The 19966-nt window shown below is 36.6% G+C and overlaps 2 protein-coding genes across 6 annotated transcripts in view; both read right to left on the bottom strand.

Moving 5' to 3' along the window:
• The window catches only part of LOC107728781 (sorting nexin-19-like), a 29619-nt gene extending 14151 nt beyond the window's left edge, over positions 1-15468 (bottom strand). Inside the window, exons 1-10 of one of the 5 annotated variants that reach the window (XM_016539058.1) lie at positions 15358-15468; positions 12989-14594; positions 11937-12075; positions 11754-11854; positions 11526-11645; positions 11320-11441; positions 11126-11219; positions 10762-10945; positions 9281-9410; positions 9065-9208 (exon numbers count right to left, since the gene is read on the bottom strand). In XM_016539058.1, the coding sequence (XP_016394544.1) occupies positions 9115-9208; positions 9281-9410; positions 10762-10945; positions 11126-11219; positions 11320-11441; positions 11526-11645; positions 11754-11854; positions 11937-12075; positions 12989-14575 (2571 nt within the window). In that variant the 5' untranslated portion in view covers positions 14576-14594; positions 15358-15468 and the 3' untranslated portion in view covers positions 9065-9114. Of the gene's footprint in view, positions 1-9064; positions 9209-9280; positions 9411-10761; positions 10946-11125; positions 11220-11319; positions 11442-11525; positions 11646-11753; positions 11855-11936; positions 12076-12988; positions 14595-15357 lie in introns of those variants that run through there. The other 4 variants (XM_016539061.1, XM_016539057.1, XM_016539056.1 and 1 more) reach the window with 4 other exon arrangements.
• Positions 15469-17544: 2076 nt separating this feature from the next.
• rps6kb1b (ribosomal protein S6 kinase b, polypeptide 1b) overlaps positions 17545-19966 on the bottom strand; it is a 12841-nt gene continuing 10419 nt past the window's right edge. Inside the window, exons 12-15 of the mRNA XM_016539062.1 lie at positions 18889-18966; positions 18690-18797; positions 18485-18597; positions 17545-18397 (exon numbers count right to left, since the gene is read on the bottom strand). Of these exons, the coding sequence (XP_016394548.1) occupies positions 18163-18397; positions 18485-18597; positions 18690-18797; positions 18889-18966 (534 nt within the window). The 3' untranslated portion in view covers positions 17545-18162. The remainder of the gene's footprint in view (positions 18398-18484; positions 18598-18689; positions 18798-18888; positions 18967-19966) is intronic.

The raw sequence follows: 19966 nt of genomic DNA on the forward strand, positions 1-19966 counted from the left end.
TTAATGTTAATTTGAGAACAGCCAATCAAAAGATGAAACATATTTCTACAACTTCTTGCCATCTTCAAACAGCATTTGACAGTAGACACCGCCATCAAGTGGTTTTACACACGATCACTAACGTAGAGCATACTGTGCACGATTCTGCTTGTGAAGATCTACCTTCACGCAGGGTTCAGATCCAACTCTAATTAAACACACCTGAGCCGGATAATCAAGGTCTTTATAAGTCTGCTCGAAAATTACAGGCAGGTGTGTTAGTGCTGGAGCAAGAATCAGTCGCACACATATTATATTTAAGAACAGACGGGTTGCGTGTTTGTCTCAGGAGTTACTTTAAGTCAAAACCGGTGCAGGTTTCGCAGTCATATCCGAGCAGTGGGCTAAAGTTAGGGATCAATATGGTGGCTAAAATTCTCGATCATCGTTAATATTCCACCAGTGTTATCAAAGGCAGAGGCGTACGTTTAAAAATAATTCTCATCAGGCACCAGAGTGATATAACCATAACTAACTTATGTCTCGTGGCCATATAAGAAGAAGTCTGACTGTCCTGAAGTGATGACTGATTTATTGCTAATAAAAGCAACAATATTTAATCTAGGCCCTTTTGTTTTCATTCTGGGTCACTTTGTAAAAAGGCATGCCTGAGGATCGTGTGGCAGAATGTGTACATTTCCATTTGGAAATGGTGTTTCCCTCTGGATAATTAGGCTAACAAAGACATCCGGCAACCCTCTATGGACACCTTGGCAATTGAATCGCCATTGGCTAATATATTTTTTTGTTTACTCGCCAGACTGAAATACTATACTAATATATATATATATATATATATATAATGTTTGTAAAGTGCTAATCATATACTCAGCCTCCAACTCGCACACTGGCGAGTAAAATCTGATAATTTATTAGCCATTGGCTAATATTAGACATCATTTAGTCGCCCAGAGTGAAGATTTAGTCGCATATGCGAGTGATTTACTCGCAATGTAGAGGGTTGTCCGGTCCGGTGCTAGAAGAACATACAGACGTCGGATAAGTAAACTAATTATTTCCCATAGATGATGTCCGATGTGTCCGTTTGCATCGAGGCATGAGCAGCAGCTGGCTCTTCTGTCTCGCTTGCTTCAACACGATCACACACTGCCATTTCAACTAGAGATGCAGTGATTGCAATTTTCTTGGCTGATTCCGATTTTTTTGTAAGTGACCTAGCGATACCGATTTTTTCAGATTTTGATTTTCTTTTTAAGAACTCTAAAAGACAGCATACACAAACAAAAATCTACTTTGTTAAACGCAAAAAAATTATTTACATAATAAAATAAATTATTAAACATTACAATTCCCCTGATCTGGACTAAGTTACAGATGTTCACTTAAACAACTCTCAAAATAAAGTGCTCTGTGACTGGAAAGAGGTAGAAATAATTAATTAAAAATGAGTTACTGTATATAACAAAACTAATGTCATTTCTCACTATGTTTATAAATGGTCATTTTTTCCCCCCTAACATTATTAAATGTGTGATCTTTCACATCAAATTCTTACATTGTTTCAATTAATTGTCGCGTAAATACCAATTTACACCACAAAATTGCAAATGCATAAATAATTTGATAAGATTAATGTTTTAAATAATTTTTTGAACATACAAATATATGTTGGGAAAAATGCAATTATATTTGGCGGCAAATTACTGTTTTAATGAGCGAGTAATTTAGTCATTCATTCAACCGATTCATTCAAACGGCTGATTCATTCAGAAACGAGGCAAGTGACTGTCTTTATGAATGGGTTACTGAATCATTGACTCACTCGATTCATTAAAAAACGTGGATTCATTCAGTAAAACACCACTGTGTTGCTCTGAGACACACGACAGTTCTGCTGTGGCTTTGATTGGAACTATTTTCATTTGCAAAATTGAGCAAAAACAGTCAATACTGTGTCTAAAATGTAAGTCACTTAATTTTAACTTCTTGTTTATTGAACTACTATTGTATAAAATCAGTGTCGCATTGCAATCATGTTGATATTCGGGGAAATATCTTGGTCGTGTAATGCTGCTTACCTAAATCATATATTATTAAAAAAAAAAAAATTCTACCGCAGTATGCATCTATAACTTTCTGTGTGTGCTGTTGCGCTCATTTGATCTGATTTCTGCACAAGTCTCATCTGGCACCAGAGCTAGGTAGTAACTGGTTACATGTAATCTGGATTACGTAATCAGATTCCAAAAATTTAAACTTGTAATTAGATTAAATTACATTTTTAAATACTCTGAATCAGACTACAGTTACTTTTTTTATTGATTACATGATTACATATTATCCACACAATAGCAATAAATTATTCATAATTTACTGATTCTCCCTAATTAGTTTTTTTCATCTTTTAAATGTTCCTTTCTAAAACAGCCTACCGCTTATACATTCAAAACGTCTTCCAGTTTTGTGGACATTTACACAAAGACCAGTCACTAATCAGATTTACAAAAATAATTTCAATTTTAAGAAGCGTTTTCTCAGCATTTCAACATTGCATCAATTACTGATGAACAAGGTTATTATTATGTTATTATATTATTAGGTTATTAATCACTCTATAGGTTATTTAACCATCTATTACCATGTCTTTGGAAGGCTTTTGTCTTTAAAACACATTAAAATACACAAATTCACGCTATTTCTTGTTTACATATTTCTTATTTGCAGGGATTCACAAACTTTTTTTTTTTTGTCATCTGAACCTCTTATATTTATCACCTAATATATTTACTTCAAAAATAATTAAAAAGTTAAAAATAATTAAGTTAAAACAATTAAGTATCACATTTGCATGTTCACGGTTCTCTGACGTTGGTAAATGGTCACCTGACATGCAGGTAAACAAATAAAATATACGTGACAGGAACGCCTTGTTAGTGCAGATTTAAGCGCTTCCAGACAGAGTGAGCATTTTGCAGTAATGAAAGCAGCAAATATATCACAAACACAGACTCTTTCATGACCCAGAAAATTATAAAAATGTGTTCTCCTCTCGTGCAGCAGAAGTAAAAGTGGTTCAGTCAAAACGCTGCATCTGTAATTGCATGAGAGTATAATATATGAGCTGTAAGTTTCTTGCTGACATGCAGGCTTTATTTAACATCACAACTGACAACATATGGAATACTCTGAGTCAGATATGCAAATGATTAGCTTTGTTTTGACGCACTACAGGGAAATAACCTGATTTATTAATAAAGTCATGTAAACGCAGTTTACTTGCGTTGTCAGGTTACTGATGTGCATGTACAAATGGGGAAAACTGGTTATTTCAATAAGCTAATATTTGTGAGTTATCAGCTTATTAGTGTGCATGTAAACGTGCTCCGTGAAAGACTGGGTGCTGTATGTGAATATTTTGTGGAACTGCTTTTTCGGAAGTACAGTCCTTATCTTTAAGGCCATTTCTGTATTACTGAAACGAAACAAATATAGTAGTTCAGGATTGAGACACTTTTATCAAGCGTCCAATTCTGCTAATGGAGGGCCACTATCCTGCAGACTGTAGCTTTAATACCAATTAAACACACCTGAACCATCTAATCAAGGTCTTAAGGATTGCTAGAAACTTCTAGGCAAGTGTGATGGGGCAGGTCATAAGGAGGTGCTTAACCTACAAAAAAATAATGGTTGTCTGCCTCATGAAATCAAACTAAATATTGTATGAGCTATTTGGATTTATTTTATACAAGGTTTGACATTTTTGAACCCTGTTATCAAAATGTGGGACATGCCTCAATAAGGTTCAAAACACTGATTTCTGTGTTTTATTTATTTTCTATCTATCTATCTATCCATCCATCTATCTGTCACAAAATAAACCCAAATTGTTAAAAGTTATTAATTATTAAATGCTAAATCATTTTTATTAAAATAACTTAGTGTTCAAAACATACCAAAACCATAAATAAATGTATCAAATGCTGATAAAACCAAAATAACCAACTCAGTATTTTACCCTGAGTCCTGGTGACTAAAAAAATATTTAAAAAAATATGAATGTTTAATTCTGCTTAATTGTGCCATAATTTCTGCAGGTCATTACCAAAAACCAATATTATGTAAACCAGCATTACTAAAATTCTAATTGCTCTTCTATAATGGCTACACCCACATGTGCCATGAATTTGTATATAAATGAACAGAATAAAAACACTTTTGTGTACATTCTTCCAGGAAAAAACAATAATGGGGAATTGCCCAAGAATTTTCCTGTTTTTGAAAGTAATGTGTGTAACAAGTAAGGCCTGTAAACACAAGGCAGATGTGCACAATTTTTACCACACAAATTGGCAGTAGCGTTAATCTTACCAAACACAAAACAAAATCTTTACATAAATATGCCTTCATAAGCTCTACAAAGTGACTGTGATTACATACTAAAGGTCAACACACTTATGTGTCTCTAGTTTGTTAGTAACTACACATTCTTGAAGGACCAAACCTTTTCAGATGCCAAACTGTGATAGTGTTGAAGTGAATCAGTAGTGATTTTCTAAGCAACTGTAGATTTAAACTGCAGATCTTACAACAGAGATGTCGTTTCTTAAACAATTATTTAAAAAATATTTGTATTTTAAATAATCTAACTTTAAAGCTCAATATCTAAACCAAAAAAAAGTAAATCCTTGGCATATGAATTGAAAATGACTAAACCTCCACTGCACTTAATTGATTATAACAAGAGGGAGCTTTGTTTCATCCAAAGAACCTCTCCACAAAACTGAAAATGGCAATAGCTATAATATCAGCACAATGCAAACAGTAGAAATAATGAGAAGTTGAATCTCCTTTGGGTTATAGTGGCCAGCCAATTAATAAATACCAATTAGCTTTGATTATGGTAAAAAAAAAAAATAATAATACAGGGTACATCTTCCAACATGGTTGTTTGAGAAATAAAAGCACACTGCATTCGTTAGGGTTAAAAGAATTGTTGTCAAAAATACAACATGCCAGAAACATGTTAATCACTGCAATAATGATCCAGTTCTAGACTTTTTCTTATTTAAATCTATATATGATGTCTTGGTTTCACCATTCTATTCTGTCGGGATTACATAATATTCTCGTGAGTTTAGTATGCTTGAAATAATCAGCCTATAGCATCTATTAATCTCACAACATTATATTCCGCATTCAAGCATATTGTATAACTAATCCTGACCTATTAAAATGATGAAACTAAGAAATAATTTATTTCCAAGACCACATTGTATACAGTATACATTATTCACAATCTTTGTAACTAAGTAGACTAAGTAAGCAGAGCAACTATGAAAAGTGCAAAATCAACACTACTACTAATGGGTTTTTATAATACTGTGCATATTTATAGATTTTAAGATGATAGCGACAAGAGCATATTATGTGAGTGAATGAGATGAAATATCATCAAGAGATGACAGAAGTGCTTCCATTTATGATAGATATGTCCAGAAACACATGTTCAGGGTTCAAACAGTCTGGCGTCTCAAATATGTATCAGCAGATCAGGTCTGTGTGAGAAGGGAGCTGCTAGCCGATGACTTCCCCAGCACATGGCAAAAAGCGCTAAAAGTTCCACATGGAATGTGATTAGTGATCGACCGATATTTATATTTTATAACCGATACCAATTATTTTCGTGTTTATGTGCCCGATAACCGCTATGCAGAACCGATATTTATTTGGTTTTTCCTCCTTTCAGCCGTCTAAAAAAAAAAAAAAAAAAAGTGTTGAAAATTCAGCAGAAACACAGTTAAATTTAATCTTCATATTACAAAAAAAATTTTATTTAAAGCAGCAACACTAATATTAACTAAAGGCAAAATAAATGTAGAAGGTCTAATGTTTTCAAATGGAGAAAATAAATAAATGAAAGGAGTCATATCAACTTCATTTTAAACTACAGTTTTAGTAGGTTTATAAGCTGTTTAATAGCTAGACTTCATGAGACGATGAGTATATAGACAACAGAGAGCGAATTAAATTCAGCACTTTTATTTCCAACATGTGCCCATTCGTGGCTGCATATTATTTAATTCACGCAAAGTTACGTCTTTACTGGGACAGGACTTGACGGATTATTTTACGTGACTCCGTGAGTTAGTCTCTATTTCTTCGAGCCAAGCTGCATAAACTGCATATAAGGCATTTATGTAATACATCTAATTTGTACACTAATGGCTGTTATGTTAAATAAAGTTTACTAACTACAGTAAATCAAGTACCTGTGCACGCCGTTGTTGTTGTCTCATCTCCCCTCAGACGCTGTGGTGCAATGGCGATCCTGCACGCAATTCTCAAAACATTTATCGTTTATCGGTGAATCCGATATTACAAAACCGATATCCGATTATTGTAAAATGCTTAAATATCGGGAAAAATATCGGTAAATCAATATATCGGTCGATCTCTAAATGTGATAATGCACAGACACAAAGAATGATATAATCAAGTTAAGCGCCGTCATTTAGAATAAGTTCTTAAATTTATCTCAAAATTAGAGCTAACTAGTCTAACCATCACCAAGACAGTTCAAACATTTTCATGATATTTCATTCATAAACTGGTTCTTGTTAGGCTCAGCCATTGCTGTTTCCAGAAATAAGTTTACCCAGCGTGGGTCAATCCGGAAGCCAAAAACCGGAAGTGTGAAATTGGCCAATCACTGTTATGGACATGACCAGTTAAATCTCTAGAATTTGGGATGGCGCTGAAATGGTTTGGGATAAGGAACCACACAAACTTCCACCAAACTTCGCAACTGAACTAGACATGCACCCCTGTGATCCACCACAATGTCCAATTTCCTGAAAAAGGTTGAAAACCTCTGGTTTAGAGCGGAATGAAGATTAAATGTGTTCTACAGCCTGCATAAAACTGGATGGGGGGAAAGCGCCATTGTGAACATTTATTTCAAACAGAACAAATAGCCATTGTACTGATCTGCTTGAACCCACAAATGACACACCTTTGAGACACTGGGTCTGTCCAACTGTTTAGGAAAAGCATAGGCCTCACTCCAGCTTTCCCGTCGGATGGCTGTTATCCATCAGCTAAACATGGCAGGAAGCCGTTCAGCTAACAGGTGTTTAATACACCGCCTCACAAACGAGTCATTTGAAATGGCTAGACATCACAACACAAGGATCTGCAAAACAGATGCGTATGGCGCTGAGGGCTTGCGTGTGCTATTTAATGTGAGGCCTGACCTTTCAGCTTCAATCCTCAAGGACGGATGGAATGGTTTCAAAGAAACCAAGAAAAAACCCTCTCCTTTATAGCACAAGGTTTCGGTAACCTCTCTGCATTAGAAAGGCATTACTGTGCCACGGGATAAATCTGCACTCCACAGACATGCGGTCATTGCTAAACAGAGTAGCAAAAACACCAAGTACTTTAATTAAAGCAGAGCAGAAAGCTTCAACAACAAACTGAAACTGAAGGTGGCTCAGCGGGACATCCCATGACTGTTATTAACTCCAAGAGAAGTGGAGCATAAAGGATGGGGGAAAGCCGCCTGTTGACAGCTTTAAAACACACAGTTCTCACTTCCTACATCAAGTTGTCATCGGTCCCCACTGCAGAACTTGTTTAATAAAGTATTTATATTCATAGTTAAAAATAAGAATGATCACGCAATTGTACAGCAGTTTGGGGAGAGAATGAGTGATGCCTTCAGTGACACCTCATCGAGTCAATCCATCTGTCAGCCGTGTCTCTCTTTAGGCCCTGTTGAGCCTCGGTGGATTATTTATACACTACTATTCAAAAGTTTAAGGTTGATAGGATTTCTCAATGTTTTTTTTGGGGAAAAAAAAGTCTTAACAATGCTGCATTGATTTGTTAAAAATACAGCAAAAAAAATGATATTGTGAAATAATTTTACATTGTAAAATAACGTATTTTTGAATATATGGTAAAAAGTTATTTATTCCTGCGATTTTGCATAGCTGAATTTTCAGCATCATTACTCCAGTCTTGTGTCACATGATCCTTCAGAAATCATTCTAATATCCTGATTTTCTGCTCAAGAAACATTTCTTATTATTAAATCATGTTGAAAACAATCGTGCTGCTTAATATTTTTGTGGAAAATTCATCAGGATTCCTTGATGAATAGAACGTTTTAAAAAATGCATTTATTTAAAATATAAATCTTTTGAGACATAAATGTCATTCAAAATTATTATTATATTAACATGTGTAATTTAATTAATAAAATAATTAATTATAACTACTGTAATCATAAATTATAAAATAAAAAATATTGTAAAATATAAAATATTGTAACTTTTGATTAAATCATTGCATCCTTGTTGAATAACAAGAAATCTTACTGACCCCAAACTTTTGAACGTTAGTGTATAATGCGCAATCATTTCCGAACATTACTGAAGACTGAAGTCTTACTAGTCTAGCAAATGCAAAAAAATTTGGACAATGCAATAAATGCATTCTACAACAACTTTATTAAAAACATTAATCAACATGTAACAAATATAAAAAAATCAAACATGTAAAGATGTACAATCGATTCTACTTTCCTGCAACACTGCACACCTCAAGAGGTCAAGCTTCCTCCAACTTTGAATGCAGAGAAATGCAAAACTTCTTTGAATAAGCCTGTGTTTCTGGTCTATGGAGTGAAAGATCTAGTGAAAGGCTTCCCTCAAGCCAATTATCATGGCCTAAAGCAGCAAATCCTGTTCCAGTCATGATACAAATGTTTTAGTAGTCAAAATCTATAAAGTAGACAAGATTTCAGCCAATAAATCTGCACTAGCTGATCTGCACAAACGAAACTTTAACAAATGTCCTACTTTTCACTTCATGCAATTATGCATTTTAAATGTATAGATAAGGTCTAGATTTATGGCATTTACTAAGTTGAAAACACTTCTTTCCACATCAGAGACGAGAGATGTGTTGGACAACGTCTCTAAAATCACTTAGCAGCAGATTAAAGAGATAAATGAATGCACTGAGCTTTTGCTTGGCAGGGATGAACTTTCTGTGTGCTAATACTGCTAAAATATGCTTGATCAATTCTCCATAGTTAAAAAAAAAACATCAAAAGTGTAATTCAAAATGCATTGCAGAAATGTTCAACAGTTGGTTCAGCTTTGAGATCAAATCCAAATACTGCAAAACTGGGTGTGTGAATCTGAAATGAATTCAAGAAGCTACCAAAGATTAATTACACCGGGAACTGGTCATATCAGTGGGGTGGACACACCTTTCAATGAGGGTCCCAAACAGCATTCTGATGGTCCTCTGGATGTTCTCTGTGCAAAGCCAGCTCCACTGATCCTTCATGAGCACACACAGGATATTCAGGGCCTGGTCAGATAGAGGTGTCTCACTAGCTGTGTACAAACACACAGGTACACACAATATAAAGACATCAGTCACGGCTGGAAAAGACTATAAGAGACATTGGTCAGAATCTTTGAAAATGTGTCTGTAAAACGACTTCCAGAATGACTGAATAAGAGCACATCATGTTCCACGTCCACAAGTACAACTAAAATACAAAATATGAACACACACAGATCCAATCACTGACATGTTTTTATAATTTGGAGCATGAAATTACTTTGTTTATTTTTTCCTGCACAGAACTATGAGCTGGTTTTTGTCAATGCAAATGGATACTATGCAACATTATGAAAGTGCAATGCTGCCCTCTAGAGTTAATTTACAGATTAATATTACAGATTAATCCTACTGACCCAACACTCTTAAAAAATAAAGGTTCTTTATTGGCATCTATGGTTCCATGAAGAACCTTTAACATCCCTTAACATTTCATTGCACAAAAGGTTCTTTATAGTGGAAAAAGGTTCTTCAGATTATTAAAATGTCCTTCACACTAAGAAAAAAGTGGTTCTTTTAAGAACTGTTCACTGAAAGGTTCTTTGGGGAACCCAAAGTGGTTCTTCTATGGCAGGGTGCCCAATCCTGTTCCTGGAGATCTACCTACCTGCAGAGTTTAGTACCAACCCTGAACCAACACACCTGTCTGTGATTATCAAGCGCTCCTGAATATCTTAATTAGCCGGTTTGGTTGGGTTTGATCAGGGTTAGAGCTGAACTTTGTGGAAAGGTAGATCTCCTGTTCTACGGCTGCGAAAAACCTTTATTTTTGAGAATAAATGTGCAATTCTCCAACAAACTACTGAGGGGGATGCAGTATCTACGGCTGCGAAAACCCCCTTTTGAAACCTTTATTTTTGAGAATAAATGTGCAATTCTCCAACAAACTACTGAGGGGGATGCAGTATTTAAATTAAATTATAATTAATTATTATTTATTTTATTATTTATTATTTTCATATATTAAAATAATCTAATCCTAATCTAATTTAAAATTCTTAAAAAAAAAAAAAAAACATTAAAAAAACAATATAATCAATATATAATATAAATTCTATATATAATATGAAATCTTTTTTTCTTCCTGTCTGAATAGCTATTGTTTTTATTGAAAAATATACAGTTCTATATACGGTCATGCTTTTCCATGCTAAAATGGTAACCGAAGCTTCAAAAGCCTCATATAAGTGGTTCATATGATTTATACACTATATTTAAAATCCTTGTCTGAGCAACCCTTCTCGAGTTATTATCAAAAGAACAGCGGTGATTGGATTAATATGTTGAACTCATGTATTACTATAATAACTATAATGATTTCTCTCATACAAGAGTCATTACCAGAGTCACTGAAGGCAGGTGCATTCTGTAGCTGTGCTCTGGCACATGTGCATGTTTTCATATCCCATTTAGGTCCTGGGCCTCCGCTTCTCTCTGCATCAGCATCAAACCCTGCTTTACCCTCTAAACGCTCCTTCTCTGAGATGAAGCTCTCCAGCTCATTCAACGAGAAGCCATTGAAAACCTTTAAAAACAACAACAAATCAATGCATATTCCCTGTGTTGCTGATCAGCAGTGACTATTGCAGACTAAGTGGAAATTGCAGATAAAAGTGAAAATGAACAAAAGCGATTTTCCATTTCTCATTCGCTTCCATCTAATGGTGCATTAGAAAAGGCTCAGTTACTGATGACTGCTACTTACAGAGCTGCTTTCATCAAAGCAGTAAAGCACTTTGGGTTTCATGTCAGACACACTGAGAGCAGGGGCAACTTTACTAGAGAACCTCATTCTAGACCTAGAAATGAAACAGATAAACGTGTGTTAGTCATACAGGAAATTATTTACAGCTATAAACATTCAGAAAATACTGTAAATAAGCAGCTTTCTTGCCATACTTGGATTTCTTGTCAGTGGACAGTTTCCCATCAGGATCTACGTCAATTTCATCAGTAGGACTTTGTGGTTCTGAGCGAGGGAAGGCCGTCTTCAGGGTGTCCACTATAGCGTTCACCACAATCTGCCAAGTCACAGATTATGTCATGAAAGACTTTTTATGTGAAGTGTTTCAGTCAAAACAAACAATGTGCATTTTGAAAAGTACCCTGTCTATGCGTGAAACAATGAAGGGTTTCTTAACAAAGGCAATTCTTGCATCAGTGTTTAGAGCGAGAAATTCTTGCATTTCCTCACTGTTGGCCGTTTCAGGAATGGCACAAAGTTGCTGTAATAAAAGAAAACATGAATAAACATTTAAAAGAAGTTGTGTGGAATGGAATACCAACAGAAAATATAGTCCGGTTTATGTAATTTATATATTCAAAGAACGTACTCTAAGGAATGTTTCCAAAAGACCTTTCCTGGCCTCGACTTTGTCACTGTCCATGTTTCCAAATGGAAGCTCAGGAAATATTTTCTTTGGTCCTTTCACATCTACAGTTAACAGAACAAGACAACCAATAAAACAGTGCTTTGGAAAGCTTTGAAACTGACAGGACTAATGTGCTCTGCTCACTTTTAAGAATCTTGCGTAATTCTGGTTTCTCCTCCAAACGGGTCTGAAGGTTGAGGAATTCACTGTAGCGTCGGTTGACAGTGTGATAAGCCATGGGCTGCAAAGCTTCAGGATTCTCAGAGTCCATGGCTGTCTCATACTGCAAGACAAACACATCATTAAGTAACCATATTATAATGACTTTTTGCTCCGCCCCCTTGATTACTATTACTAACTAAAGCTTTACAGAACATCCTATAAGAATGAACTGGACATTTCCATGAATAGCGTGATGTGCTAATTGTTAAATTAAGACAGAAATATGATTAAATACTGTAGAGACTAAAATTACAATCAAGGCACTTCAGAGAAAGGCCAATATATATAATAATTATTTTTATGTCTGAAAAAAAAAACTGAAAACTGTTAAATATTAAAATTCTATACAATTTTGTCTAAACAAATAAAAATAAAACACTGAAATTAAAACTAATATCAATAGTTTTATTTTAAAAATCAATTATTATTAAAAGTTATAATTATTAGAAATTGTTATAGTTGATATGCAATTAGTGTACAATATTAAAATCCAATACAGTATTGTGTAAATTAATTTAAAAAATGAATCCTTCAAATTAAAATCAATTGTTTTAAATGTTTCACATGAATTTAAGCAGCAAAACATTATAATGTACAGTATGATAAATGGAAATTCTGAATATATTAACATAATAATATATTGATATAAAAAAAATAATATTAATTTTAAAATTGGTCAAAGATTACATTTAACAATGAAATTAGTCATGTTTTAAAGAAGACTTTAAGTCGGCTTTACATGACGGCAAAGGGAATCTCAGAATCTCAGCTTTATTGGCAAGTGTGTTTACACACACAAGGAATTTGTCTTGGTGTCAGAAGCTTCCAGTACAGAAAGTACTAAACGTAAAATTAGGAGAAATGAGTGTGAACTATTAAATATCAAACATCATAAACTTAAACCACTCTTTAACTAGGCTAACTTGATAACTTAACTAACATGATTTAACAGAGAAAAGTGAGAACCAATTCACCTTTACAGTGTAGAGAGTGTAGGGATGTGAGCCGGTGCCTCGGTGCTCCTTGGCAGTGATGGTGCCAGTGATGCGGAGGTTCTGGATAATGACTGGACCCTCTGGACTGCTAAGGGGCTCGAAGCTGAAAGTTGCCAGGGATGCCATCCCAGCTGGTGAAGAAGCCTGGATGGGTGCAGTCAAAGCCAGCTCACTGGGGTTCGCCAGGCCTGGCTGGTCTGCACTCAAGTTACTCTTCTCCAACGGCTGGAGAGTGCAAAAGCTTGATGACTCTTCCTCGGGCACACAGGTGGAATGTACTGATAGCTCCTTCTCTGTTGTATTGGTGTAAGTTGGAAGTTCATCCTCGAGGTCTAACACAGCGTCAACTGGAGTGGTGCATTCGGCAAGTCTTTCTGAAAGGGTCTCCTCTGAACCAATCAGAACCAGCGATTCTAGGGAGCTCCGCTTGAAGTCTGTTAGAGGAGAATCCAAATCAGAGTCGGTTTCTTGATAGAAAGGATTGGACTTACCAAGCCTCAGATAATCCCTGGGGCTAAAACCCAACGGAAATGGTTTGGTCGACCGTGGTTCATCTTCCTCCAGGTTGTGTGGAGAATAAAGATCAGCGGAGTCAATGACATCGTAAGCTGCAATTTCTGGCGTTGGGGCCTCCATTGCTGTGGGGGTCTCTGGGGTGGCTTTTAGGGTCAGAACGCAAGGAATTTCAAGTTCTTGCAGTGTGTTTTCTTGATCAGATACAACTTGTGGTGGAGCCTGAACTTCTACTGGTTCTGGCTCTGGGGCTGGTTCACTGGATTTAGTGAAGATGCTTACAATCAACATGTTTAGCCAGTCTGGGTCGGACAGTTTTGCAATTAAAGGCAGCAGAACATTGCACGTTATAAGTTCGCCCACCACAAATCGACCTGTTCTGGTTTCTAAATGTGGAGGAGGTACAAGAACATGGAGAAGCAGATCTACAATGGCCCGCACGTAATTTACCTCGACAGCAGAGCTCTGAAGAGCGGGATGAGGAGGGCAGAATTTGCTGTACACTTCCCAGATATCTCCATCTTTGTCCACCACTTGATGTTTAATGGCTTCCTTGGCACTCAAATAACACTGAAGGTGGCATCCAGATAGGTCTAAAACCCTCTGGGATAAAGCTTTCTTGTCAACTCTTGCCGCTCGACCCTTCAGCTCCATCGCAATGGAGATCATGGCATTGTGCACCTCATCCTCAAACTCTTTTTCTCTGGAAATGGTGCTGTACCACGAGGTGACAAAGTCACGTATGATCTTGGCAACTGTCTTCTGGATCTCATCTTCCAGTTGGTGCTCGCTCTCGGCACTATGCGGGATCTCCTCCAGCCTAGCAAAGCGCTCCAGATGAACAACGCTGTCTGAGTCCAGGACAGCCTGGGAACCAAACCAACCACCTAAGACCACTAAGAGGCTTGTGAAGACACAGAGGAGCCAAACGTTGACCAGCAGGTGGAACAAGATTATCCAGGCCAGCAGCGCCCCAAAACCAAGCAGCCTCCTCTGGACCAAAAACTCAGACAAGCCCCAGGGGCTCACGTTGAGATGCTCAGGCGGAGACATTGTAGAGGTTTACATGCTCCTGTGAAGGGAAAATGGAGAGACAGACCAACCAAATAACTCTGGTTCACTTTGACTTCAATTGTATGTACAAAACCACAGGATTGGTCCTGTGAGACCAACCAGGATTTTCCACAGAAGAAAGCAAGTAATTTGGTTTTGGTAAAACATGAGGGTTGACCACTGATCTATAATATATATATATATATCAGTGGGGATAACGGATTGTTCATTTTTGGGTGAACTGTCTCTGAATGACCACTGATCTATAATATATATATATATATATATATCAGTGGGGATAACGGATTGTTCATTTTTGGGTGAACTGTCTCTGAAATAGATGGACTTGTGTTTGATCATTGTTTCTATACTGCAATACAATTTGCGGTAACTTGACAGTAGCCACCACCGTCATTAAAATTAGAAATTAAACAATTACATAAATGTTGTATTAACATGGTTTTACAGAAGTAACAATGAACTACGCCTTTAGAAGAAACTATGGTTAATATGGCGATTGTTTCTAAGGGGCGTCTAATGTGCAGTGTGCAGATATCGATTTGATATCAAATTTACTTGAATACTGTAAATATACATTATTAAAACACACAAAAGATCAAGCTTAACAGAAAAGACTAGTTTTACTAATCTGGTTGGTTATCATGACTTCATTTGTATATAATGACGTTGCTGTATGTTTTGATGGGTATCAAGCTGTGGCGTTTCGTAATGGTTAAAAATATATAACACCGTGAAAGATTAATGAATTAAAATGAACTTACCTTAACAGCACATGTAATCAAATGTAAGGTGCAAATTTGCAGCATAACCAATTGATGTTTAAATGCCGACTCAAACGGCCTTGCAGTGTTTTGACAGCTTCTTCCTCGCCATCTCCGCCTCAGATGATGAACAGCATCCAGCGTTTTGTCGCCCTCTAGAGGTCATACAGACCCCTGCAGCGCCCTACTGCACAACATAGCATGACAGCTTCAGACAACGTTTACTTTCACTGTATTATTTCCACACAATTAAAGTGAAAAGGAGACGGTCATTCTGGCTCCTTTTGTGTTCCACAAGACATGAGGGTGATGTATATAGTTGATTATGTTTTTTTGAAAATTTTCTTTTTTTGCTCACCAATGCTGCATTTATTTGATTAAAAAAAATAAAGTAAAACCAGTAATATTGTGAAATATTATTGCCATTTAAATGAACTGTTTTCTATTTGAATATATATTAAAATATAATTTATTCCTGTGATGCAAAGCTGAATTTTCAGCATCATTACTCCAGTCTTCAGTGTCACATGATCCTTCAGAAATCATTCTAATCTGCTGATTTAATATCAATGTTAGAAACAGTTTTTGTTGCTTCATATTTTTTTGGAACCTGTGAACCTTCCAAAAAAATTAAGCAACAAAAACTGTTTCAAACACTGACAATAAATCAGCAGATTAGAATGATTTCTGAAGGATCATGTGACACTGAAGACTGGAGTAATGATGCTGAAAATTCAGCTTCAAAATGCAGCCTTGATGAGCATAAGAAACTTCTTTAAAAAGTAATAAAAATCTTACTAAACCCACACTTTTGAACGGCAGCATCAAGCTGTTAGACCTCATGCTGCCATACCACATCACAAGTTTGAAAGCCAAAGGAGTTAGCTAGTTAGTTTTTAACAAGCATGAATCACCCAGTGCTGTTAAAACGGTTAGTCCTGCTACAACTGATGTTCAACATCTGTTTCCTCAGAGACACACAGTTATTTCCGTTATGCTGTAAATTTTAGGGAATCCCCTGGAAAGCACAGATGAGACAACCATATTGTTTGTCATATGCAAATGCCATTAATGTTCTCCCCAGATTGTACTTCCTCAAACAACGTACAAGATTTAAATACACATTTGTATACAACCAAGAATTCTCCATCAGCCATCACATGATACGGCTATCAGAGACTAATGCTACCACCAGGTAAAACGTAGACGATTCTGAAGTGTCTCCTCTCTGCTGATTGGACACAAAAGAGGTTTTACCAAGCATTATATTGCACCATAAACTAGTATTTGAGTTCTCCCTTATGGACAACTCATAAACATGCTGAGCAAGAGCTGCATCCTGAGGGAAAACTATTTAAACGTATCCCCATCTGCACGAGCGTTTCTATCCAAATGATTTATACCAACTAAATATCATTAAGATCAGACAATATTCATCTGTATTTGAAATGACAGAACCCAGTTGTACACATAAAGAGTGTTGCAGGGAGGATCGGGAACATCTACACCAGTGGTTCTCAACCAGAAGGCCTTCAGATGCCGTCAAATGACGTAAAATAAGACAAAACGCATTTTTTCTTTGAAAGACCAAGATTCCCACAAGTCTTGGAAAATCTGGATATATATGAGGTAGCCTGATATTAAAAGTGGGATATACAGACCTGGAAAAGTCACAAACTAATCAACTCCATGGGCAAACACATTTTTATAGTTGTTGCGAGATTTAAAGTATTTTATCAGGTGGAAATTATCATTAAAAGTATTTTTGAAAATCCTTATCCTTCCTTACACCTTATCCAGTAAATCATTAAAGGGATCATATGATGCTTTTTTAAAGATCATTATTTTGTGTATTTGGTGTAACAGAATATGTTGACATGCTTTAATGTTCAAAAAACACATTATTTTTCAAATACTGTACATTATTGTAGGTCCTCTAAGCCGCCCCTCTCTCAAACGCTTCGTTTTCTACAAAGTCCCTCCTTCCGACAAGCACAGTCTGCTCTGATTGGCCAGCTAACCCAGTGCATTGAAACAGAGGTCTTCAAAAAACATTTAAAAGTCTCACAGACACCACACGTTTGAATGGTAGTGTATTGTATATGATCTTGTAATGCACATCCTTTTGTAAAATTACAAACAAAAGGAACTGATTTGACACCCCAGCTCATAATAAAGTTTCAAAAGTCAACGTATTTGTTTTTTATTGAGGCTTGTGTATTTATCCATCATCTATACAGCACTGTGGGATACACTCATTTAAAAAAAAAAGTGCAAGACTTAAGTCAGGTTGCGAACCTCCGCTGGGCGAAACTCCCACAAATGCATCTCATTCTGCAATCCGCAATGATTTGTACAACTGTTTAACAGCTGGAAAGCGATTCAGCTTCCCTCAGAAATACTGTAAAAACTCAAAGCATCCCACTGGAAGCAATTCCTCAACATCACTTGATCATCTCGCAGGGAGGATCTACTCATCTGCACATTTGTCTCCTTTTCTTTTTTTGTTTGTTTCAAGTTCCTTTTATGGTAAAATCATGTTGAAAAAAGTTGATAATCCAAAAAAGGCCCAATCCTGATAATCCATTTGATATGCAATGTCAGGAATCATCTAAGAATGCGCTCTGAGGTTTTGGGATGCGAGGAACTGTAGCAGTTTCTCAAACTCAGTGAAAAACACATGCTCATCAGATGTGAAGAACAGTATATAGCAGATGGTAGTGACGGTGGGGACCTTTCTTCTCCCCAAGTGTCCATATAAAAGAAATAGAGTAAGCAAAGGAAAACTCTAAGTTGGACTAATGGTCATAGGTTCATTCGTAGATGCTCTGGCCTTTTGGAGATCACAGGGTAGGCCTGCTGCTTAAACTGGCCCACGCTGGAGCCAGCGGGTTGCCTGATGGGAAGAGGGGCGGTGGCCTCGGAACTAGCCTGGACCTCCATCAGATCCATGGTGGACACTTCTGTGGGGGACTGAAGGGTGGAGGATCCGGGTAAAGTGGGACCTCGTGGCCAACAATCTCCTGAGAACTTAACCGGGCTGAAATACAGCAGACAAAAGTGAAATTGGTTTTCAATTTGATTTAAAAAAAAACTGTGACATTTATAAGTCAAAAGCTGTGATTACCTGACAGGCGTTCGAGGGCTTCCCAAAAACCGGCGAGGTGAACGAATTTTTGGCTCAAATGAGAACTTCTCCTTTAGATTTTCCAACACAGATGGAGCTACATACGTAAAACCCTGCAAGAATTTTAAAAGAAAATATAAGGAAAGCCCCAACATTTTTCAAAACAGATAAGCAGGACAGTGAAATTATGACTTGGCTGACTTACCAAAAAGACCTGATTTGCACTTTCGCTCAGCGTGGAGTCATCAGGACTGTCAACAGGAGTCTGGCTGGTGAACTTTGAATCAAACTGGCTCACATCGTCAGCAGATTGCTGTCGAAACAAAACATCAGGTCATGTAATTCATATATACTCAGTTAACATGTAAGGCGGCGGAACACACCACAAATGTGACTATAGTTACCAAGAAAGGCTTGAATGGTGGTTCTACTTTACGCGCGAGAAGGTCCTCCCAATTAACGTGTCGGAAGAAGGGATGAGTCTAGAAGACAAATTCAAGCAAATTAAATCACAAACTAAAGCCCAACACTTTCAGGGGTTAAAGCAAAAAAAAATCCTGAGCCTGAACTTTTTTCCGGGGGCAGCACATGCAAAGCATGCAATTACTGTGGCAACTTTAACATTTGAAAGGATACTATGGCAAAGTTATTGCTTTCTTTATTCAAACCGATTTTTTTTTTTTCTGAATATATGGTTGACCTGAAGAATGAAAGCTGTATCATACACTTGGAAAATTATGAGCTATATCACCGCTTATCGACACTAAGGGTGTGACAATACACTTAGCTCACGAGATGAGACAAAATACAGATATTTGGTTCACTAGAACGAGACAATATTTTAATACTATTTTTAAGAAATTTTCAATGACAAAATATTTGTATTTATTGTCTTTTATTTTGAAATCACGATGTACATGGCATATTTAGAAACAGGTTGATGTGTTGGCAAAGGTTTATAAATGATTTACGTTACAAATCTAGTGAGATAATGCACACTGTTTTTCCAGATGAACGTTAAGCAATTCAAATTCACAGCATATGCAGAGGAAGAGTTTAGCTCCTTTCACACATACAGTCTTTACTGGTAAATTACCATTAAGAGATCATGTGTGAACAGGACCTTTTCAAAAATCCCGGTAAATTTGTTCTGTCAATCATATCGTTCTTATGGAGATGACATGATTACTCTGAGCTGTTTACAAAGCTCCGCTGCTTTTTAATTAGTTATCCTATGTAAATATGGTAAATATGTCCATCTTTGACCACCGCGCCTCGCAGCTTTTTGTCGCGCTTCTCCATTCACCAGGGCTGCCAGGGCTGCGACGGATACGATTATGCGAGTCTCGTGTTTATAAGAGCAAAACATTCTGATTGTCTAGTAATGTTTTTTCTGATTGTCTAGTAATTTTTTTACGCAGCCAAACGCTGCACACCGGAGATCCGGCACGGTGCCGGAGAACTTTAAGCCCTGCAATCCTT

This window comes from Sinocyclocheilus rhinocerous, unplaced genomic scaffold (genome assembly GCF_001515625.1).
Source record: "Sinocyclocheilus rhinocerous isolate Xijiao unplaced genomic scaffold, SAMN03320098_v1.1 scaffold4625, whole genome shotgun sequence".
Taxonomy (NCBI): Eukaryota; Metazoa; Chordata; class Actinopteri; order Cypriniformes; family Cyprinidae; genus Sinocyclocheilus; species Sinocyclocheilus rhinocerous.